At 39.4% G+C, this 25525-nt stretch overlaps 1 protein-coding gene across 5 annotated transcripts in view; it reads right to left on the reverse strand.

Annotated features, from left to right (window-relative positions):
- GMDS (GDP-mannose 4,6-dehydratase) overlaps positions 1–25525 on the reverse strand; it is a 679307-nt gene that overhangs the window by 537980 nt on the left and 115802 nt on the right. For all 5 annotated transcript variants that reach the window (XM_063812047.1, XM_016954803.3, XM_016954804.3 and 2 more), the window contains exons 2-4: positions 19788–19832; positions 12570–12657; positions 10881–10990 (exon numbers count right to left, since the gene is read on the reverse strand). In XM_063812047.1, coding sequence (XP_063668117.1) covers positions 10881–10990; positions 12570–12657; positions 19788–19832 — 243 coding nt within the window. The remainder of the gene's footprint in view (positions 1–10880; positions 10991–12569; positions 12658–19787; positions 19833–25525) is intronic.

Consider the following 25525-nt stretch of genomic DNA (forward strand, 5'->3'; position numbering starts at 1 on the left):
GGCGGGCAGATCACAAAGTCAGGAGATCGAGACCATCCTGGCTAACATGGTGAAACCCCGTCTCTACTAAAAACACAAAAAATTAGCCGGGTGTGGTGGCAAGCGCCTGTAGTCCCAGCGACTCGGGAGGCTGAGGCTGGAGAATGGCGTGAACCCAGGAGGCGGAGCTTGCAGTGAGCGGAGATCACGCCACTGCACTCCAGCCTGGGTGACAGAGCGAGACTCCGTCTCAAAAAAAATAAAATAAAATAAAATAAAAAAGAAATGATCACTAAACCAAAACACTTTCCTAATATTTAATATAAAGCAAATGCAAAGCAAACAGATGAAAAAATTATTTACACACATTATGTAAACAACCAATAACTCAAATATTGTGACATAATAATCAACTAACCTCTGTCAAATATTCAAACATTTCTTCTCTAGGGAAGATGGAGAAATCTATCAGACCACACTAAAGAGCCTCTCAGCCTCCCCTTTAGGACTGACCATACTGGCTCTGAATTGTCCTAAGATATGTTAGTGTCAAACAAACAGAAAGGCACTCTAGTGTGAGCCATATGGGAATGTTAAAACAAACAAAAAAACCCTGTCCCCTACACCATTTAACAATTAATCCATGCACTCAGGGTAAAGACTGGTTATTTACCATCAGTACTAATAATGTGGGTTGATAGTCTTGAAGAATGTCCTAAAAGGTTTGTCAATACCACTAATTTCTAAAAGACTTTACTGTTATATATTAAAAAAATAAAAACCTGGCACCAATGAAATATATGGAATGGGAGTAGAAAAGAAACTCAGGAACAGGTTTTTTTACCCTGATATACCAAACAACATAAGAAGTGCGAAACTACTGCCTCTTCTCTATCAACTCCCATTTAGAATAACTGCATAATTGCTATCAACACAATATTCCTCTTCTCTGGCAAACATTTCACTTTAATTATCAACACTAGAACCATACACAAGCTGAGCTAATCTTTCAGGGTGCAATATTTTCTAAAGAATCAGTCTCTTAATGATAAACTGTTAACAGAGTTGTAACATGCCAAACCAAGGCTTGATGCATAGTTTCTATAAATAAAGCAAATTTAAATTTGTTGTGGATTACATTTTAAATTAACATTTCCAAACTACGAACATATTCTGTCATTTTTCAAAAAGTAAAAGTGATACCTACTAATCATTCATCTTCGAACTTAGACATTTTTCAAAAAATAGAAATCTGATACATTCAAACCATTTTCATATGATTTATTTCTTGCTGGCACTGGTAAGGTATCCAATTAATGATTTACAGTACAAAGTAGCAGAAAAAATTCTTACGCATTACATTTTTTGAACTAGAAAAGATTTCATTTTATTTTACCGTACTAACTTTAAGGATCCAACTTTAACAAGGCAAATTTTATAAACTCCACCATATGTAAGGATAAAGTAGAAATCATATTTAATATCAAGCTTTACTATGCATTTTAAAAGAGGTATTAAGTCTCATTTTTTTAAATATACATACAAATTTTGGGGGTGGGGGAGATACATTATGGTATTAAACAAAGTATTTATGTCTTCACCTTAATTTATGTAAATTACATACTGTAATCTAATTAAGAATCCTGGCCGGGCAAGGTGGCTCACACCTGTAATCCTAGCACTTTGGGAGGCCAAGGCGGGTGGATCACCTGAGGTCAGGAGATGGAGAACGGCCTGGCCAACATGGTGAAACCCTGTCTCTACTAAAAATACAAAAATTAGCTGGGCGTGGTGGTGGGCACCTGTAATCACAGCTACTCGGGAGGCTGAGGCAGGAGAATTGCTTCAACTCAGGAGACAGAGATTGCAGTGAGCCAACATGGTGCCACTGCACTCCAGCCTGGGTGACAGAGCGAGACTCTGTCTCAAAAAAAAAAAAGGAAAAGTTTTACTCACAGTATATTTACTAACTTACTCTTTACCCACCATTTTTATAAATAGCATCTAGAAATTAATATTATGGTAAATATGTTCATTTAGCTATTTGTATTAATTTTAGCTTAATATATATAAAATAATGTTGCAATACTAAAATAATGCTACTCTGGATTTTATTTAGTAAACAAGCCACTATTTATAAACACATTAAGGGTGAAAAACCCAACAAGCATAGCTTTGTGTGGTCCACTAATTAATTATGAGCAAAATTCCAAACATTATTAGCTGTTATCAAAATTACAATACCACCTAGCTCTAATAAAACAGAACAATCTGTTTGAACAGGGAGAGGAGAACTTTCATAGAGTGTTCTCTCTCATATAAATTCTTAATGGACTATAAAGGACTTTTTAAGTGGTTTTAGATTTGAATTCAATTGCTCAAATCTACAACAGGCTTCCAAGAAGAATTTGAGCCAGATGACACACAGGTACCCACCAACAGCATACACTTCTGCCTACCCTGATGAATACAAAGTCAAAAATGCTCAACTTCTTCCTAAGAACCATGGGATAAACTAGTCATATTTACAATCGTGGTGTTTATTCATTATAAACCTAAACATGAAATTATAAAATGAAAAAGGTTTTGTATTGCAATTTTGCCCTGTAACAAATAAAAGTGGTTACAAACTGTATTAAGTTATCACGGGGGCTGTGTCCACACAGGTGAAGGGACAACAGGACTGATCAGAAAGAAATGGGAGCTTGTAGAACAAAAACAAACAAAACTGTAACATTACTTGACCGTAGAGGTTTGTTCCATCCACACCACCTATTCACAGAGATTAAAAGCATCCAGTCTTTGCTCCAAGCACCTACTCACTGTACCTGTAAGAGAGCTAATTCTTCTAGACACAAAATGCACTATAGTATGCAGAGATATTAGGTCTAAATGCAAACATACCTTATTAATCCTCAGGCTTTCAAAGTACTCACTGCTCTTTAACAAGTAAAGCATTCTGCTCATAAGGAATCTTTATTATTTGAACATTCATAATTTGCTAACAAACTAGAGTGATTTATGTTGCTCTGAGCACATCTAAAAATTACATCTGACAAGATAACAATGAGTTTTAAAATAGAGTGATTTATGTTGCTCTGAGCACATCTAAAAATTACATATGACAAGATAAAAATGAGTTTTAAAACTCATATAACATCATAATAAGCTATATCGATTCATAAATATACTAAGCAAAATAAGTTATCTTCAGAGACCCAATATGAAGTTACAGTTTGTGTACACTAATATATGGACAAAAATGTATTTTCAGTGCTAAAGCAGAAATATTTATTTTTAGATCTTAGAAAATAGGTTAATTCACATTATACTTATATAACTGACTTGACAATTTCATTTAAAAATAATTGTATGAATAGGAACAAGCTGCTCATTCTAACAACGTCTTCATTAAGAAATTGTAGCAAATATTATTTGCCTCCCATAGCTTTTAGGGAAGCTAACTTACAAACCACCATGGTGTAGATATTCAAAATTTTAAATTTTATATTGAATTAAATTGTACTACCCTAACCAAAAAGATGATTATCATTCCTGATGAGTTAGTACCGAGGATTTCTGTTGTCCGTATATATTATATATATTAATTTTATGTTAGTATCACTGATGTGCTAACATTGCACCTGGCATTGTTGAATTTGGGGATCTTCTAGCTATTCAAATACTCTTTCATATGGTATTAATTAAAACCAGTTCCCTCCAGCAAGGAAAGAACAATGTTTTAAACGCAAACTCAAATGCACCAAAACTTCATTTCACTGTAGTAAACAGTGGGAATGACAAGAGGTCCGATATAAAGCATCAGAGTCCTGCGGTATCTTCCCCTCACAGTTCAACGATACTGCCCGCCTCGGTATTCTCAGCTTAGTAGTGTGACAGGAAGACTGAGTGGCATCATATCTGGGCTGGAGACTAGGTAGCGTGTGGCTACTTATGAACCGCACGTCCAGGTGGGCACCTGTGAAATAAGTGCTTGAGCTGGCTCTGTGACAAAATCTCTGCCACTTTAGAATTCTAGAGCCCATTTATTAAAAAACAAAGGATCCAAAACATCACTTTTTCCTTTAGAATACATCATAACAAGTTAACATTTTGGTGGCAGGAAATAGTTATTTGAATGAGGAAGACACTCTTGCAATCATTTCGAACAGCAGCTAAGGCAAATGACAGGCCTCAGTCCCAGGCAGAAACAGCAAAGACGGATATGTTGACTATGTAACCTGAGCCCATCCATTTCTCTAGATAATTTGCCTCAAGTTAGACTGAACTGTGAGCAGGCAGCACACTGGGACTGAAGTGAAGGAGGACACACAGCGGCCAATGCATATTTCCTTTCCCCCATGCCCACTGCATTCACTGCTTGCCTCCTTCATCAGGACTTGGGGTGGTGAGGGTCCAATCCCAGGAGAGATATTATTGGAGACAGGATGGTCAGGGGGCCTCACGGAGAAGCTGATGCTTAAGTTCGAGTGTAGTTAAGGGAATGAGACAAGTAGATATCTAGGGAAAAAGAGTTACAGTCAAGTCCACATACATAGGCCCACAGGTAGAATCACATCTTAAGGAAACACAGCTTAAGGCAGGTGCTTGCTGCATGGATGAGAAAAACAGAAGCATTAAAAGGCTAAGTGCCCTCTTAGGGTCGTGTAGTGAGCATGTGACGTGACCAGGATTTTAAGCCACAGAAAAGTCCAACACCCAGGGTCTGGTGTGGACCTGGATATGAAGTTTTAGAGTGTGTCCCAGGAACTGTGATATGCACCCCTGAGATTTGATAACCTTGCCTGGACCATAGTTTCTTGTGAGAACATTCCCCTCTTCTGCCCCATGGCAGTCGTCTATTCCAGCAGTGGACATAATGTCTCCCCGCTGCATCCTCTGGGCACAGGGCCTGCAAAGGGCCGATGGCTGTATTCACACATGTTAACTTACTGAATGCTAACATGCAATTGTATGGGCCACAGGCCAGGCCCTCATCCACATTTAAGGATGTTCTAACAGCTTCTCTTTGCTTCTAACAGCAATAGCTATGCTCCCTGCCTGCTCCTTACTTTCCTGCTCTACTCACACCTCCCTGTCAGGCTCCCCAGGGTCCAAAATAAATAAATGAATGAGCAAGAACACAGAAGAACAGTCCCTCTCTGCTGTTTGCTCTGGGTTTTTAATAGGCTACCCCCTATCCTTACTGTAATTACACGGTAAAGGGCCACGCTGTTGCAATTTTGTTTTGTTCTATAATTGGGTTAGTCAGGCACTAACCAGATGTTCAACTATAGACTCCCACCTTTCACCAACCGCCCTTCCCCCCCATAATGCAATTCTCCCAATGTATTTGTTCACCCATCCCCCTCCCTCAATTAGAACAGCCCCAAGAGGTTCAGGCTTCCTGGGGACGAATATGGGGGTCAGCTATTAAGGTATGGATTTCAACTCTCAGAACCACCAGGAAAATGTCACTGGAGATGACAATTCTTTAGCTTAGGTAATTCAGTTTCTTGGGCCTTTTCCCAGGGGCCACAGATTTAATTCCCATGACTATTTTTATTCCCACCTCCATTCCTTTAACTAGCTTTTCTGTCTCATCCCTCCTAGATTCTAACTTCGTGCCAGGTCACTAATGCACTGGCCCCTTGACTCACAATCAACTCTGCTTCCTGACTGGCATCCCAAGCTTGAAGTCCCGCGTGGAGGAGTGTTTAGACTCAACCCCTTGGGGCTTCCACAGTCAGAATCTGCTAACTTGTCCCGCACAACTATGTGAGGAAATCTCAGCTCCTGCCACATGGTCATGACCCAGTGTACCTCCCAGGCACTCATGCCTCCTAGCAGTCCTGAAACAAAATTAAACAAATAACTTACACAGAGACTTGAAAAGGAAAGTAATACAGATATTTAAAGGGTTAGAAAAGGAGTAGAAAGTATGGGTTATTCAATCTGAGTGAGAGAAAGTGAAAGAAAGACATACTCATGGTTTGTAACGCTGAGAAAGAATTTGAAAATCCTTTTCAAAACTAAAAAAAAAGACTAAGTGACTTTTCTGTCTCCACTAAAGACACATTCCACGATGGAATAACTGTTATTTCTTTGAGAAAAATCAAGGCAATTCCAACATGGCTTTGTGAGGCAAAGGAAAGAAATACTGCACTAGGTTCACTGTAGAAAGATCTCACCAACACCACTACTTTGAAAATGACATTAAGATTATTAAAGAAGCTCCAAGACGTGGGGGACGAATCGAAAATCCGGACAGCAATTAAAGTTAAACAATTAAGCAACACTATTACTTACACAGCAAAAAATACACAAACAAACCAACCACACAACCACAACAAAAAAGCAGTTTCCTAAAACATTTTCTCCATCAAATGGGCAGGACTATGCATTGGATAATTTGTTCCTACTTGGATGATGTCATCATGCTAGGTTTAACTTCTTTTAATAACTAGTACATTTCAGTCATCTCTCACTTTCTCCCACATAAGATCAAACCAGCCTTTCAATGACCTACTTCATGAGTCATAATTTTTCTGTTTATGATTCAGAAAAATGTCTTCAGTCAGTATTTCCCAGACTTCTGTGGGTTTATTCCAAGAACCAATTTCATCTTCATTGGTTTCCTACAGGAAACCAGACCAACTTCCTATTATTTTATTTTCCTTACTTTTAGCATACCCTAGCCCACATCAAATTAACTGGAAGTGAGAGTGATAGGAGACTTTATTCCATACAAACAGAAGCCAACACAAACAATACCCAGTCTAGAAGTCACGGATTCAAAATTAAATGCAAATATGTGCTAATATTAGAACCTTTTTTCAAAAGGACACCAAACCAAATAACAAGAAATTTAATTAATCTTATGGCAAACATTACACTGTCAGAAGTAACTTTTTTTGTCTAAATATATCTATGAATACAATAAATTCTACAAAGCTGATTAATATAGAGAAATTAACTATAAGAAACAAAATATGTATTTTTTCATCCTAATTCCTCCCCTAACAAGCTACTAGAAAACAAACAAACAATTGCAACCCACCATGGAGAGCCCTGGAGAGGTGAGGGAACACAGCAGCATGCTGCCAGCAACCTGACAGATGAGCAGTCTGTGATCACATGGCGCCATCACCCCAAGCCCCTTCCCCACGCCCGCTCTGGCCATGACGAAGCCTGTCCACAGATCACAGCATAAACAGTGGTACAGAACAGGGATTTCGAAGGACATTCTAAGAGGAGCTGTTCATACTAAGTACTTGAGAAGTATTTATTATCTCAGACTATGTACAATTCAGAAAAAGAGGTTTCTGAATATCAAGAACTTTGATACAAACATATATCAAATTCGCTTTCCATTCTTATGACTCCTGACCGCAGACGTAGTTTTGGGCTTTAAAAGCTCATTAAGTCATTAACTAGTAAGTAATAGGATTATTTTACATCAAACTCAAAAACCTATATATTAAAGGCAAAGGTCTAAGAAGAAAGCATTTAAGGAACATATTCTATATGGATAAACCAAGAAACCTGAAACACTAGAACAAGGGTTCTCAAAGTGCGGTTCCCAGACCAGGGACGGCATCATCTGGACACACCCTAAAAATGCAAGTTCTAAGACCCCACCCTAGACCTAAAGAATCAAGGATTCTGAAGAGAGGCCTGGCAACCCACACATGATGCTACAAGCTTTATCTATCATATTCTCTCTTGTCCCTCTACATAAAAATTTCTGGAAAAAAATGCATTCCATTTGCATTTCCCTCATAACCTCTCAACTTCTAAACCCCTTGCACGCTGGCCAAGTTCTTCTGTCACGTCACTAAAATGTTCCTTTAAAACGTCACAAATCCTCGCTGGCCTAACTGGCAAGGCCGGTGACTTTTCCTGGTCCTCATTCTCCTAGCCTCATCCCCTCTTGCTTGCACTGACCCAATTTCTTGACTGCCATGGCACAATCCCACCCTCTGCCTCCTCCACTTCAGTCATCAGCCCTACTTGTCCACATCCCACCCTCTCACTATCAGCCTGTTTCCAAGATTCAATCTTCAGTCCTCTACCCGTCTTTCTCCAGTTACTACTTGGCATCTTTAAGACCTCAAGAGCTGAATATACAGCTCTGTACCCTAGATCTCTCTCAAAACTCACAGCATATTTGAAGCTACCTTATAGCCTGCTTCCCTTGAATGTCCTTCAAGTAACGCCAGTAAAATGTTTCCAAAAGGGAACTTATTTCTCCAACCCCACTCCAAAAGTTCCTCCGTGAATGTCGGTTTCTAGTACTGGTTCTACTGACCTTCTGGTCCCCTGGGCACTGGAGCCCTGGGTTTCCAAACTCTTCTCTAGTGACCACATCAGTGCATAGAGGAATCAGCCCCACCTGGCATCCTGTTTCATTCCTCACTCCCACCCCCATTTCTAGTGACACCATCCTCATCCAGCAACTTCCTAGCTCTTCTTAAGCCCTACCTCTAGACTCTTACCTCTAAAAGTCATCACTGAATATATCTTCCCCCGTTCAAAACATGGGTAGGCTGCCCAGGCACAGCCCAGCTTCCTACCTGGCCTTACCTCACATTTCTCCTCATACTGGTTCTGCTCAGCTCATCTAGAAGGCTCATGATGCTGAAAACATGTACCAAGTTTTCCCACTTCTCTTTGCCTCATATTATTACCCCCGTTTCAACTATTAGTTTCCCACTACGTCTGTAACTCTGTAACTGTCCTCTCTATACCTCAACACCAGAGCCAGTGTCGGTTCCGCCTCGCACTATCCATCTACCCTCAGACGGAAGTTCTCTCTTACCCTCCTCTAAAGAGTCAGACACTTGTGCCAATCACCCCTCCTAGAGTTGAAACCCCCACAGCAGAGGTGTATCTGACACAGCGTTTTGTACTGTACCATGCATGACACCTTGCATGAGGTATGCACTCAATAAATATTTGTTGGAAGATTAAATGACCTTACAAACCAAAATTCTCACTGAAGAGTGCCATTGCCGCCCATTAACTAACCGTTAAGAAAAGCAGCCAAAATACCATAAAAAAAGATAAACTTCACATGTGTAGCAATGTAGAGGGAACCAACTCAATAGCCTATGATTTCTATTACTTACAGTATAACCACACCAGAATGATAACAAAACACTATCATGATCACTACAACTAAGAAAACCAACTATAACATATTTCTGAACTATAAATATGTTTTGGGGAAAGGAAAGAATCAGCCCATTTAATACTAAATGACAAGGGGAAGGTCTTCTATAAATAAACCTTTATAAAAATTTTCTGCATCTTTCATTACAATTTTTAGCTCCTAGAGGTGATAAACTATCTATGATTACAAAGGAAACTTCTTAATCTAAAGGAAACTGAATAACAGAATGTTCATTCCAAAACATTCTGTTTTGTCTGGAAGATACTCTCATGGCTGGTCAGGAAGGTCAAGAAGCAGCCAGATGAACTATAATGTGGAAGATAGACTGACTACCTCAATTAGGGAAAAATAAAGTCTTCATTCCTGGAATGATAAAAAGTCACCGCTTCTCTATAGGAAAGAAGGGATGTAATTTCTCAAGCACACAGTATGCATAAGAGACTTTCCAAAATGAAAAAACACATGGAGAATCATTTAGAAAAATAGCTAAGCTGTAACCTGAAGACCCTGATACCTTTCACAGACTTTGGTGAAAGTCTGGATATAGAACAGAATCATCACAGATTAAGAAAAGAAAAATGTTTCTTCATAGACAGCACAGGCAGATATGAGGTATCGTCATTCATCAATATGTAGCCATCCTTCAAGGTTAACATTTGAAAGAGATACGTATAATGAAGACTGACAATCAGGTATAAGGTTGAGTTTATTGCTATGTTTCTCTCACCATGTTCTCCACTTGGTTTCATTTTATCTAGTTCATGATTTCTTCCTTAAACAAGCAGAGGCACATAGAATAGGCGTTTAGCTTCCATTCTATGCAAACTTGGGGATACAGAAAAACAGCCAATCACCTAAGAAAAACTTTCTTAAGACTCCTGTACTTGTTCATTAAATAGCAAAAAAACAAACAAACAAACAAACAAACAAAAAAAAAACTCATACATTTTCTGGACTTTTGAGGGGCTTTTATAACTTAAGAATTACTTGCTTTTATTTCTCAGGTCCACTAACCATCCTGTCTGAACAAGTATCTAAATAGAACTCCTATCATTCATGGCTTCAGATTTCACTTATTCATGTGAGCAGGAGGACACGGCAAAAAAAACTTGAATTAGGCAGATCACTAGAACCCTAAGGATGGGCCTGTGATGTTTACCGTGATTCCTTCCAGAATGCGAATAGAGGGGAAAATCCACATTGGCTATATCACACTGAGGAGGAGGGAGACTAAAAAGCTTTCTTCCAATGATTTTTACCATTCACAATTAAAAAGTTAATTCAGCTAATTTTAACATATTATTGGGACTCAAAAATATTCTCTCAGCCAGTAATTTGGCCGCTACCAAAAATTGATATTAACATAAAGGTTTTACTTAGTTACATCTTCCAACATTTTAACAAAACATTTAATTCACAATCTGTTATTTGAAATGGCAGAAAACACATCCATGGGCCTCATGGCTACAGGGAACAACCCAAAATAAACAAATACTGCTATTCCAATATTAGTGGTAAGGTTTTATTATATTGTTTAATAACAGACAAGAGACTTTTAAAAAATCTATGAGTACTTCAGTTAGGATTAATACTCAAACTAACACTGACAATTCAACTTGAAGACTAAGAACAGTGATTATATTACTACACTGAGAAGCAGCAGACACAAGTAAAATACAGAACGCCACAGAAACACGGCCAGAGAAATCCTAATGAAAATGCTTACTTTGACGTGGCTCTGGGCTCCAAGGTTGTAGATCTCTGTGGGCTTTACTTCATTAATGATCTTCACAAGGCAGGTACTGTCAGTGAGATCGCCATAGTGCAACTTCATGTCTTCAGGATACAAAAACATCCCATTAGATAGAGAAAAGCAACATAAGCTCAGTTTTTAAAAACATCAAAATTGAAATGCATATTTGGAAAGTGTGAAAACCAGGGTCAAAATGGAAATGCTGTACTGATGGTTCTGGAGTAGCAGAATTTAACTGTCATCTTTAACCTAAATAATAGAAAGATAGCTACATAATGCCTATGTCTGTAAAAGATTTTGGTGGTCAACTCAGAAAAACTTTTTTTAAAGCACAGTATCACGAACATGTTATACAATAACATATCTTAGGGCTCCAGGTGGTTGTAAGATGTGTTCTGCAAGAATGAGATTCAGAAAAAGAAAACCTTGTAATAACATGTATACCATCTAAAGCAATCCGTAACATTGATGATGATGAGGACAGCTCTCTTTTCTTTAGATACTTTTATCTAGTAATTTTCAAGTACTTTATAAACATCAACCTTAGGCCCTGCCTGAATGCCCGATGTGGTGACATAATTGATTGAAGGACAACTCCTAAATCTAAACAGATCCTTACACTGACTTCATTAGCATAAGAAGTGGATGGGTGATTTACTAACTTGATCTTTTCATCATTTTTACATAATATTGATCTATAGCTACATCCAGTGGCAGGACTGTTCTGAACTTTGCACAAAAACAATAATGATTTTCAAAGACAACACACTTCATGACTTAAAGTGGAAAGCCTTTTACTGTGGACAACTGCATCATCTTCCTGATGCTGTCACTACCTATACAAGTAGCCCAAACCTTCAAATATGCAGGGCTCAGGGGTGAATACAAAACCACATATGGTTTACAAGCTGACTGTATCGTCCTTGCTGGCTGGAAAAACTGGCCACATAATACAGGCTGAACTTGGAATTAAAATCCCTGTGTCCTGGTGCCAGCTCTGCCTTCTTCACAGTGCGCAACCTCAGAAAACTCATAACCTCTCTGTCTCCATTTCCTCAACTATAAAGTGCTCTCTGGGTCTCCCTATCCACCTCAGGAGTTACCATAGGCTCAAACAAGAAAACAGTCTGCTTGTGCTACATAAACTGTACAGCTGCATACAGACAAATTAACAAAAGCAGCAAAACAACTGCAAATACTGACAATGATCAGTCATTTAGAACAGTTTTGATTGCCATTTATTTGGGCCTATCTTCACAAATTATTTTTAAAAATAATTAAATGTACAAAGATTGTTTAAATTGATTAAATTGGACCGAATATAAAAAGCAGGTCGGTGCACTGCCAGTGTGGAACTGCTCTTACTTGAGGGGATAAGGACACCTGCAGAGGGGTGATCAAAGGCATGCCCTTTCTTGGTCTCTCCAAGCCATCTACTTCATAGCCTTCTAACAGCCAAACCATCATGACACTACGGCCTAGGGCAGTGAGCAGGGAAGGTTTTCAAGGCATGTAAATCGTATTCAGTGCAGGAATTCATGGGTAAATAATTGTGACTTGTTGGGCTTTGACAAAAATGACATTTGAAAACACCTTATCTGAACATAGGAACATCTGAAAACACCTTATAGAAAGAGATTCTAGAAAAAGAAAATGACTTACTTCCTTCAATGTGAGCCTGGGGATTCTTATACAGATGCTCAATTCGACCCGTATTAAATGAACTGGACCGCCGTACAATTCCATGGACCTGAGTTTTTACAGTGTGGAAAGACAAATGTGCAATGAGGACTAGTAAACAACTTCTTTAGCTAATGTTTAGCTTTATGAAAAAATGATTTGTAAGCATTATTTTAAATTATTAGAAATAGTCCCACTGCTTACTTTCTCCGCAACCACTGTCCACCAGCTACCAACATCCTACCTCTGTCTTTCCCCAGCCATTTTACTGCCAATCTCAACAAACGTAATCAGGTAATTATGCGACTTCATGCTTAGTTGTAGATACTCAAATGTCTCCTTTTCCAAACACACGCACTTACAGCCTAACTGCTGACAAAAATATCTTTTCCATTTGAAACTGAAGACAGACCATTCGAGGCCGTGTCGGTAAAACGGCCTTTGTGGCCTGCTCACCACAGAGCACCAGGCCATCACATCTTCTCAGTGGCCTCAGAGCTTGCACTTTGCATCTACTGTATGTATTTCTGGAGCCACAGACATAATCAGAGAGCAGATGTTACTATGCAGCTAAGTAGAAAAGTCGGAAAGCTAAAGAGCATGGGTAAGAGACAGCATTTATGTACTACTCGATTTAAGACCTAAAGAAAACTCAAACGAAGAGAGGATTCTTAAAATTGTTTTATCTTGACTTAACCATAGGTGGGGGGTGGGGGGAAAGTTGATAAAACAGGAATGTAATGCATACTTGCCTGATATTGAAGAAAAGACTATTTGTGTCTGACACACAGGAGAAATTGTTCCAGACCTAGTCCCACTTCCTTCTCATGTCAGATTGCTCCCTTTGTGCTGCCAATGCTAACACCAGCTTATGTCACCAGCTGCCCAAGTTCCAGTTCTACTGGTGGCAGTTTTAATCCTTGACTTATTTTAGAAGTGTTCCTTCTTATGCTGAAAAGTTCATTTGCAGCTGAATATACTTCTATATTTTAACTCAATCATTTCTATTTCAAACCAAAATTAATCCTTGGTATGACTCAAATATTCCAAATACGGAGGTAAATTATAAGAATATAAGACTTTCTTTCAAACAGAAAGAAATGTCATCATTTTAAATGGCATACATGAGAAACTGACTTCTGCGAAGGATACAACACACCCACAGTTAATATTTCTGTTGGTTAGTTGCTTTGGAAGAAAAGCACTCATCAACATTATTTTCCAAAAGAACGAAACCCAAGAAAAGTTGGTAAACACGAAAATATTTTAGGAAAGGAACTTCGCAAACTTGGTTTCACATTTTAGGAGGCAAACATTCAACCCTAGGAAGAATTAAATTGAGATTTGGCTATACATATCCACTTCTTAATTTAAACGTGGAGAAAACATTAATTTTAAGCTTATCTGTTCTACTTCATGATCTCCAATTTTTCAGGTTGCTACTTAATTGTAAAGTTGAACTGCTCTATAAACTTAATTTTAACAAAAAGTATATATTTCACATATATACTTATACATAGCAAAACTTGTGTTTACTATCAAAGTTACTTATGAAATAGATTTCTCAGATGTAAATTCTCTGTTTTATTAAATTAAAAAAGTCTATATTCTAAAAAGAGTAATTTAAGTTTGACAATGAAAAGAATAACAATAGTGTTATTTCGGCTATCTTCTCTAGATTGCTGGATTCTGGGGAAGTCACATATTCCAACAGCCCAAAATATAGAGACATGCCATTTATTAATATATATTCATTACATATAAACATAAAAAGCTTTGACAAAAATATTAAATGATTTTGATGCATTCCATCTAAAATGCAGACAACTATACAAAGTCAAGCCAATCATAACCAAGACTTTACTGTCACATTAAAAATCAAAAGCATTAAGCACTGGTTGCTTTTTTTTTAAATCAAGTGTTTTAATTTCCTCTAACTCCCAACATTTGGTATGTGTACACAGGGAAAGAAAGACCTGCCAAATGCTTAATCCATGACAGCAGGTATTATTCTAAGAACTAATGAAAGCTGGGTCTGTCTGCTTCTGAGACAGGTGAAATACAAACTTCAAGACAAGCCAAAATGTGTGCAAACTGCATAATCTAGTTAAGAATTTGAGATTAGCGGCTTTCTCTTTACAGAAGGGATGTAGGTAGAGCTTTTTGTTTGTTTTTATAAGGATTTTGGGAGAAAAAGATATGAGGTGTTAGGAACCAAACTGAAAAGATAAAAGAGCTGAATTTGGCTTTATATAAACTTAATCAAAATCATTACAAAGTTATAGTAGTTCAAAAACAAAATATAATTCTGAAACACTGAGGTCTTACAATAAATGAAAATGAGTTTTTTGACAAATTTCATGTCCCACTTAACAAGGTGATAAAAAAGAAAATTTCAAGTTCTTTCCATTTAAAACAAAGTTGATTTAACTTCAAAATCCACAGTCAGATCAGGTAACATAACAGAAATGCTTTATTATTTATTAATTATGATCAAGAAAATGGAAAATTATTATCACTGAATTTCAAATTCTTAGTGTCTAGATTTCTCTTGGAGGCAAGGACGACTCCCAGGGATGGTTAATGTCACTCACCTTTTGAAAAGTATAGATTATTTAAGTAATATCAATAGCTAACACTTACACAGCAATGATCATGTACTGGACACCGTTCTCTGTATGTATCAAATCACTTAATCATCACAACACCCTTACTATAATATTACTGGTCCCATTCCATGAATGAGGATGTTGCCTGAGATAACACAGCTAGTAAGTGGCAACATTAAAGGACATAGACTTGGTCAGCCCTGCCAACACTCAGTATAGTTTCAACATGAAATCCATAAAAGCTTAGCCTTTTTTTTTAATCAAAGTATAAAGGCTTCTGGGATAACAACCCAGAAGAAAAACAGTTCAAGGATTCTCACAGATTAAGAAAGAAAGTATCTCCATGTTCTAACAAAAAATCTCCCAGAGATAACAATGGGACTAACCTTATATCCATTTCTTTTCTATGCTGATACTTCATGTCACAATTTACCTATTCTTTATTTTAAATTCTGATACTTTGTGTTGTAGCTGTTACCAAGTTATTTAATATATTTTCATATAGTCCCAGATTTTAGCTTTTAAAGGGTTCGACATTGTCTTTACTTCTCTGGTTTTCCTCTGTACTTAGTGCAAAATGGGTACAAAAGTGTGTTGTTGGTTTATCTGCTAACAGTGGTGCTGGAAACACACTTAGAACTAGAATGCGCTTTCATAAAAAGCTTCATTTCTGTCAATCCTCCGTTTTCCCTTATGACAGGAAGAAATGCAAACAGCTCCAGCTTCCTAGGCAACAGAACATGCCTGCTACTCAGGAATACTCATTAATGAATCCAACTAAAGAGCCGATTAAAGATCTGTGTCCACTGGCTTGTCCACATTAGACCCCATGTCACTCTGCCACCTCCAGATCAATAAGCCCATGAGTCCCACAGAGCTCCACTGGGCTAAGTATTTTCCATATACTGTCTTATCTAACCTTCACAACCACCTTGGGAGACAGGTGTGCTTATCATCCCCATTTACAGAAAAGGCAACTAAGTCTCAGAGGGGTCGAGTGACTTGCCCAGGGTCACGGAGCCTGCAAGTGGCAGAGGAAGAGTGAGACACAGGTGTCCAGTGCCCAGCCTGAGGCTCCTTTGCCACAGCAAGCTAACCACTTTGTCCACCCCTCTGGCTCTGTACTGGTCAACAGGGATAAAGGAGAATGATCCTCTGCACTTCAGCAATGTGTAGAATTAAGTGTACAGCATAATCAAAGAGCGATTGTCCATAAAACCCAAGAATTCTTGGGTTTCCTCATTATGAGATGACCCCTGTAGGTAATAAGGAATGAAAGAGTGTTACATCCATTCTCCTCATGCTCTCCTTAACATTTAATCCTGGGCAAAATTCAAGAAACAAACAACATTAAAAACTGTCCCTTTAAACTTTTAAATTGAGTCACTTCTCAGTGAGAAGTAACCCTTCACTTTTTCATTTCAAACGGTTCGTTCAGAGCATGATCAGATCTGTGGATTTCAGTGGCCACATTTGATGGCAAGGCCCCACGGCTTCAGGAGTCTAAATGTGTGTGAGGTGATACAAAGTGATGAACCATAACTAATCAATCTGTTAGTACACGCTATTGCTTTTCAAGTCATCTGCAAATGCCTATTTTTGCTTTAAGGCTAGCTAACTTATTTATACTTTCATTTTGCTTTTCTGATGGGAGAAAAAGTAAAGGAGTGAGTCTGACTGTGCTACATGAATTCCATACACAGGGTTTGTTTTTGCCTACACCACCCACCATCACTACCCCACCAACCTGGCCCTGCTCTCCTGCATGCTCCCCTCCAGGTGACTGTGGCCTCTCCACACTGCCCATTGCTTCCCAGTTTCAAAATGCACAGCTGGCCTTACCACTGCTAACCAACCAGTGTGCCTTTCTTTTCTAGAAAGAACAACTCAGCCTCAGCATCAAGCTCTTCTTCACAGTGTTTATCTGTTCCTGGTTTGTCCTCTGCTATCCCTAAGTAGGTTGTTTCCAGCTGTTCCTGACCTTAGTAATATACCTCATACAAAGGCTAGATTCAAAATAATATGGCAACCCAGAGAAGCAAGGCCTCACGGATTTAAAATGTCTTAGGGTACCGTGTTCAACTTCATCATATGATTCAATCAATCACCTGATCTCATCTAAACCTTTAGTTGTGGTGGTTTCTCTATCTGTAGTACCCAGGCAAGCAATGTCACACTGACTGGGGTCGTGTTAGAAAGAACAATTCCCAGATCCCTGAACCAGCCTTCTGTGTCTTAACAGGGCCTGAGTGATTCTGATGCACACTAAAGGCTGAGAGTCTGAAGTCTGTAAGCATCCAAAATTGCTGATGTTGACCACCACCACTGCCCCCCACCCCGAGTTCACACGTAATAAAATACGTCCCTCTCTCATCCTACTTCATGCAATCTACTAATCCTATTCTTTTACTCATGGCCTTCAATAATCAGGGACTGCAGCTGATAATTTGGGAAATTTTCCAATGCAGCCAATTTGAAAAATTACTCTAACATTTACTTTGACCTAAGCATAAAAACATAAGGCCTGTGCCACCATCAGATTCCTTTTAATGGTTTATTCTCGAGTTATACGAATCTCTTAAAATTGAGGACAGCAGCCTATTAAAGTTGAATACAGTAAGGATAAACACACTTACAGTCCCACAATATGCAGAGAGCTCACATTTCCCCTGGACTAGGAAGAGAACTAATTTCTGATTATGCTTTGTGGCTGTGTACTTTCCCGCTATAGTGTCAACCATGTTTCCTTCTATCAGTTCACGGATCTCTCTCCTAAACCTGTTTTCTCTCTCAAACATTGTTTCAGTGATAAATTCCTCCCATTAACTATGATTTGCCAAGTGGGCCTTCTATTGTCTTTTTGTGTCATAATAAAATCTGCTCTTACAATTTCAAATACCACAAAAACATCTGCAGCTTATCCGGCAGTCCTAGGTTCTTGTTGCATCTATTTGCAAATCTCTCATCCTTCTTGTCTTCTGAAGTCTGCTAGTTCCTTAACAAGGGACACCTAAATGGAGATCTGCTTCTCTGCCTTTTCCAGTAACACTAACAGTACCAGGTGCTTGAGATGGTTGCCATCTACACATCCAAACTCGCCCTGCCACTGTCACTGGGTCCACCATCACTGCAGCGCACAGCCGTGCTCCCTCCTCCTCTGGACTAGACACAGACGCTGCCTGTTAACACCACCCTCACCTCCAGTCTCAGCCCACCTTGTCCCCCTAAGAGTGGATCCCAACACTCACGTGGTTTTGAGCATCACTTCTGACATGCGTGACACGCCACCTCACTTCACAAGTGCAGCGATTTCTGCTCAGCTAGCTCATTTTCTAGGTTCACTCGATACACAACAACATCACTAATTCCTCTCTAGCCGCCAAACATCTCTCAGCTCGTCCCAACTATCTGAAACACAGTATGGGCATCTCTCTGCCAAGCTATTCCTTTTAATAAATATTAAGGCGTTAGGTTAATCTAGCCTGAATAAATATAGGTCTTTCTCTAAAACCAACACTTTGTACTATACATAACCTACTCTAAAACCCTCTGCTCTGTAGAATATGCATTTCTTTCTCGATTATTACAGCAGCTTATGCATATGGACATACGTATACATATGTACTTTCATAATTCCATTTATTTTCATATAATTACAAAATGTAGCATTAGCTCTTGGATAAGGGTACAGAAGGTGCTGAACATATCTACTGTTACTTCTTCAAGTCTAAAAGTCAAGGCTCTCAGATTATGAGTTAAAAGAAAATTAACTTTTTTTCTTCAAATAATGTTGGCATTTAGATGCCAAATTCTTTCCTGTTGTGTTTCCATTTGCCCCAATTACACATTTTTAAAATAATGTACCAACAATTAGAATAAACAGATAATCCTAAAGTATTAATGTAAACATTCATAAAACAGATCAGAGCATACGGGCCACTGTAAAGGTTTTTTTTTTCTGTATAGCATGAATTTATATACATGTATATATCTGAAAAACATTCTTTAAAAAATTAAGTTGTACATACTTAGCACATCAAAATTAATATATAAAACTATTGTTTCTTTTAAGGAAAGGAGAAATGGTGAAGACAACGACAAAAGCAGCAAACCTAAAAGTTTCAGCTCCATAAAATATATGGTTGCCTATTAGAAAGGAAAACCTCCAGGTATAAATTTTTCATTCAAGTTTGCCAACAATCAGCTTGGTTTTTATTGCTCTCTGTAATTTCTGAATTAAGTGACTTCATGGTGAGTAGGACTTTCTTATGAAACACATTACATCATAAATTAACCCGAATCATGTTACAGCTTCGCTTGCACAGGCTGCTGCGTTATCGGAGAATGTGGGAAGTGTGCACCACAGCTGAACACTGTGAGTGCAGGGGAGCCACCAGTGCTCACCGGCAGATAAACAGCACAATGGGTTGGCAGGCTCACAAGCCCAAAGACACATTCTTCCCCGGATTCTGATTTGTTATCTGCGTTTCAGTGGAAAACACACTCAAGAGGACGGCAGCAGAGGAAGCATGTGGCCGCTGCATGCGAGCAACCCCACCAGCCTGCGCCCGCTTCCCATTGAGTCACCCACCTCATAGCCTTTCTCCAGCAGGAACTCAGCCAGGTAGGAACCATCCTGGGGAGAAAGAAAAAATTGCAAAACGTCAGTCTCATAGTGGTATAGAAAGGTGGTCTAGATGAAGAGTTTTGAGAAAAGCATTTAAAAGGCTACCTAACGACAATGGCAACCTAAAATAAAAATGACCCCAATAATGTCAATAAATACCACATGGTGTTCCCCTATACACAAAGCATTTTCACAAACAGTATTCACTTGAGCTCCACAGAAGACAGAGGATGAAAATCAAATCCAGGAAAGTGATATGCATCAACAGACAGCATGAAGTTCCAGAATCAGATGGATTTGGGTTTAGGTTTTGCCACTTACCAGTTTTGTGAAACATGCAGAATATGGGGGCAGAATGCCTTGGTGTCATAGCAACATAAAGCAGAAATCTTAGTAATTCTGGGGGGTCGTTAAGCAAGATCACTGGGGGTCAGGCACAGTTGCTCACACCTATAATCCTGGTACTTTGGGAGGTCAAGGCAGGAGGATTACTTGCATCCAAGAGTTGGAGAATAGCCTGAGCAACACAGTGAGACCTTAGCACTGTTAAAACAAAACAAAACAAAAAATTGGTGGAGATGGGGTCTCACTATGTTGCCCAGGCTGGTGTCAAACTCCTGGACACAAGTGATCTTCCCACCGTGGCCTCCCAAACTGTTGAATTACAGGTGTGAGCCACCATGCCCAGCCCAAAACATCTTTAAAAATTAGCCAGTCTTGGTGGCTCGTGCCTGTGGTACCAGCTACTTGGGAAGCTGAGGTGGGAGGATCACTTGAACCTGGGAGTTCGAGGCTGGAGTAAGCCATGATTGCAAAACTGCACTCCAGCCTGGGTGGCAGAGGGAGACATTGTCTCCAGAGGGAAAGAAAAAAAAATCACTGGGGAAGGGATAAGATGGGAGCTAGGTGGGTTGGGGATATAGAAGGGCCAGTGTGGAGAGGAGAAGACTCCATGGTAGAATAAAGAAGGCCAGGGGACGTGGAGGAAGGTAAGTACCTTTGGAGGGCTGGCCTTTCCAGGCAATGGCCACAGCTGGCTGCTAACCCTAAAGGTTCTGGAAAATCACTGTAGGCTTGAAAAGGTTTTAAGGTGGCAGGGAGCAGGGATGGGGATCAGATTTGTATTATTATGCACACATACAAATGAACTTTTAAAAAAAGAAGATATTCTCTTTTTTTATAAAATCATAAGTATTTCCTTTGTATTAATCTTAAATCATATAGCTACTTCCTGCCTTAAAATGAAGGTGTCTGACAAAATACAGAGATTCTCAACTGGTTCTTAATAATTATTTTTAAAATTTCTGGGTAAGGGTCTTCATTTGACCTAAAATATTTCATGTGCCACTTTTAGAGGGAAAGTATGAGAGACATATAATTAAACTATTTAATAGGTCAAAAGTTCAAAAATCACCATTCCGTAGGTGCTATAAAAAGTCACCAGCCTCTCTCAGAAAATAAATTGGTTAGACATTTTGCAGTCGATCCCATAACTGCTCCTCTGCTTTCTGCCCAACTAGACGGTCCCCATCCATCTCATTCAGACGAAAAGATAAAAATGGGAAGCTCCAACCACTGGAAATTCGTGTCCTCAGAAGTGGTTGGGGACGTTTGGGTTTTCTTCAGTTTCTTCAATTTGAACAGGCTTTAAATATCCCTTTGAGCTTCAAAAGCTCCTACCAGATATTCCAGGGGAAAAAAAACCAAAACCTTTTTCTTATTACTTGACCAAAAGCTGGAATTGGAAACACCCTATGGGCCCTGAAAATGAAAGGACTGCCAAGTGAGTGTTTACTACATTAATGCAGAAGTCATGCATAAATTCAGGCAGAATGACAAGGCAAAGCATACAAGGGACACATTCTGTGGTTCATTCAAACCTAGAGCAGATTTTCTTCTTCTTCTTCTTTTTTAAGATGGAGTCTCGCTCTTTCACCCAGGCCGGAGTGCAGTGCTGTTATTGTGGCTCACTGCAACCTCTGCCTCCGGGTTCAAGCGATTCTCGTGCCTCAGCCTCCCAAATAGCTGGGATTGCGGGTGCGTGCCACCACCCCTAGCTAACATTCATAGTTGTAGTAAAGACAGGTTTTCACCATGTCGGCCAGGCTGATCTGGAACTCTAGACCTCACGTGATCTGCCTGCCTGGGCCTCCCAAAGGCTGAGATTCAGGCGTGAGCCACCATGCCAGGGCTAAAATCTCCAGCAGATTTTCTTCTGACTTCTTGAGGTAAATATTCTAGTTTATAGATTCATGTGCAGAAGAGAAAATGTTTGGCACATTCTTTTTTAATCCCATTCTTACAATTCTTACCATTTTTACATATCTAAAATATGTCAGATAATGACACTGACCATTATCTAAGTTAGATAATGACACTGACCAATTCAGACCATGACAAGCCAAGTCGGGCTACACAACCACTGAAAATGTTATTATAGGATAATCAATATCCCTATAAATCAATCAATGAGAAAACAGCTTAATAGAAAAATATTTGCAATAAGAATAATAATTTGGCAGTAGGTTGGAAAGCCCTGTAAAGTATGAAGTTTGGACTTTGTTTTGCTATTATTGTTTTGAAGCAGGCAACACTATACTTCTAATCATTCTCTTGGAATAAAAAGTTTGAATGCTTTGTGTTCTACCATAGCTGCATTAAATGTTTAAAAAAAAAAGCCAGAGGTAAACGTGCTAGAGATCCCTGAGGTGGCAAGAGCTGTGATTATTTAGAGAGCTGATGTGAAACAGACCTGACCAGGACTGAACCCTGTCAATAAGGTCTTGTTCTTCTCACCCAGGCTGCTTCTCAGACTTTCCAACCACACTGGAACATTCTGAACCAGTAGTGGCACCGGCTTCCTCCTCACTTCCTTGCCAGGCCTCTCGAGTGATAGGGCCTGGGCCGCACAATGAGTGGGAAACGAGCCGAGCGAGGGCTCCTGGTCCCCAGCCCAGGGGGCCCAGCTGGCCGCCCCCTCGTCCTTTCCCCAGGCCCCTGGGGGACTCCAGGAGAGACGTGGTATCTGAGCAGGCAGACGTCCGCCAAGCCAACAGGATGGTGGTTTCCGCCTCCTCTTGAAGCACAGAGCTGATAAAGAATGCTCCAATCAGACTAATGACTGAAATGTCACAGCAAATGAGAACCTACAACCACCATTAAGTTCTGACGCTTGACTCCTCTGAAACAAGGAACAAACAGACTAAATCTGTAACTCATTCAGTAGGAACACAATTATTCTGGTATAAAGTCCTGCCTAGGTTCAATCCTTGTTACAGAAAACTCTTTAATTGTAAAGATAATGTCCCAATATGACCCTTTTAAGTTTAATTTTACACGTGGGCTATTAAGGGTATCTATTTTATATTAAATGCCATACTATTTTGAGCAATCACCATGGCTTTAACATTTTCAAGACACAGAAATATTTTCCTTTTTTTTTTTTTTTTGAGACAGAATTTCACTCTTGTTGCCCAGGCTGGAGTGCAATAGTGCAATCTCGGCTCACTGCAACCTCTATCTCACAGGTTCCAGTGATTCTCCTGCCTGAGCCTCCTGAGTAACTGAGATTACAGGTACCCACCACCACACCCAGCTAATTTTTTGTATTTTTAGTAGAGACAGGTTTCACCATGTTGGCCAGGCTGTTCTCAAACCCCTGACCTCAGGTGATCCACCTGCCTCAGCCTCTCAAAGTGCTGGGATTATAGGTGTGAGCCACCCACCCTACTCTCGCAAGAACTAAGCTAGGAAGGTGGGCAGATATTTGGCATCTCGGGTAACTGAGGCACAGGGGGGTTAGCCAACTTTTCTGATATCACACTAGTTACAGACAAAGCCAGGACTAGAATCCTAGCCACCCATTGTTTTGAAGTAGAAAATAATCTCCTTCCTCCCACTCCTCTACCTGGCACCAAAACATGTCAAAACCCAACAAAATAATAAAAGACCATAAAAGATACATTTTCAAACCAAGTTGATGTAGTCATTTTCCATTACAGGGTATTTTATGGATTAAACAGTGCTTCCAGTTTTAATCAAGTGACCCAAATGCAGAGAAGTCATGTAATTTTAGAACACTCCAGAGCTCAGAGGAGGGAGAAAGGATACAGCACCTGAGATTTTCCCGGTCTGGGTTTTTGGGGGACTTGCACTGCCCATGCAGTTGTTCAGTGTTGTTTGGAGGTGGATTTAGATTGCTGGTGGTTGTAGGTCCAGCTTTGGGGCCAAAGGGCAGGGCACCAGGGTCCCATGGGGCCAGGTTTCAGTGTTCCTGACGCCTATCCTGTTCTTCCGAGGGGATGGACCCTCACTTTTCATGAAGTACTCAGAAATGTTCCAGACAGAGTTATGTAAAAATTAAAGACCAATTCCAGAAATTCACAGAATCATGTTTTGACTACAGTATGACAACTACCTAAAATTCCACAACTATGAAAAGCTGAAAGAAACACAGAAAGTTTCTGTGTTTCTCAATGACCACAGATGGCTAAAAAAAGACTTATCTCACATCCACACACCCCCCACACACACCCCATCCCAACACCTATGTACGAGGGCAAGCCATCCTCCCGCAACACAGAAAGACTAGCATTTTTCTCCTCTCTTCCAATACAGATGAATAAGTAGCCCAGACAGACAAACGAAAAGGGAACTTTCTTACATGCAATGTGAGAACCTGGCCCCTCTGAACTGCATGCTAAATCACACTGTATGTTTCTACTTAAGCACCCTGTGGCAGCTTCTTTGAACAGGATAAGGTCATGGTAGTGGGCGAAAGAAACCATGCCACTAATAAAATGAATGTCTTTGTTTAGATCATCTCAAGCATCAGGAAATAGAATACCCCCTTCTGCAAGAAGAGAAAGCACTCGTTTGCACTGCCTTTTTATGTTCTTTAACTCCATGTTGTCTAATTACTCCTAAGGCATCTTCCCAGCTAATCGGAATTACAATATCAAGGTAATCTGTGCCTCCAATAAGCAAAATACAAACACTTCAATGATTAACAAATGATGCTGTTTTGAATGAGAATGAAAACTTCCAATGATTTAACCACTGCTGTGAAGAATACAGAGACAGAATGTAATAGAAAGGTGTTTATACCTAGGTCATGTTTGTAACACAAATCATTGGACAAAATCTCTGTCAGACTCACAAAATTCAAAAGACCATGGGGATTAATTAATCCAACCCTCTCATTTTACAGATCAGGAAATTGAGATTCAAAGCAGGTAAATGTTTATTGTACAGTCACAGTTAGGAAGTAGCAGAACCTGCAACCAAAAAATAAAAATGAAAACCAGGTCTCTGGACTCCCAGACCTCAGAATTTTGCACTAAAAAATACCGAGTAAATATCTAAAATGAAGAGGCTGGACTAATGACTACAATTGAGAACCCGGTAAAACAGACAAATGGAATTACCAAAGTGAAGAACAAAAATAGAGCCAATAATTATCAATAGAACAATAATTAACTAATTAGTAGAAAGGAAATGAGGATACCATCAATATTTAAAACATAGAAATAACTCCCATCTCCTATAGTCTTCAAAGGTGAAAAATATTTCCCCATAAAAGCTGCTGTCACCAAAGAACCAACTTTCCCTTCCTTTGATTTACCTCCTGATACAGAGAAGCACTGCAATCCAGCAACATGATCAATAACCTCTGAATAATGAAGAATTGCTTATGTCCAGCA

The sequence above is a fragment of the Pan troglodytes genome, chromosome 5 (genome assembly GCF_028858775.2).
Source record: "Pan troglodytes isolate AG18354 chromosome 5, NHGRI_mPanTro3-v2.0_pri, whole genome shotgun sequence".
NCBI lineage: Eukaryota > Metazoa > Chordata > Mammalia > Primates > Hominidae > Pan > Pan troglodytes.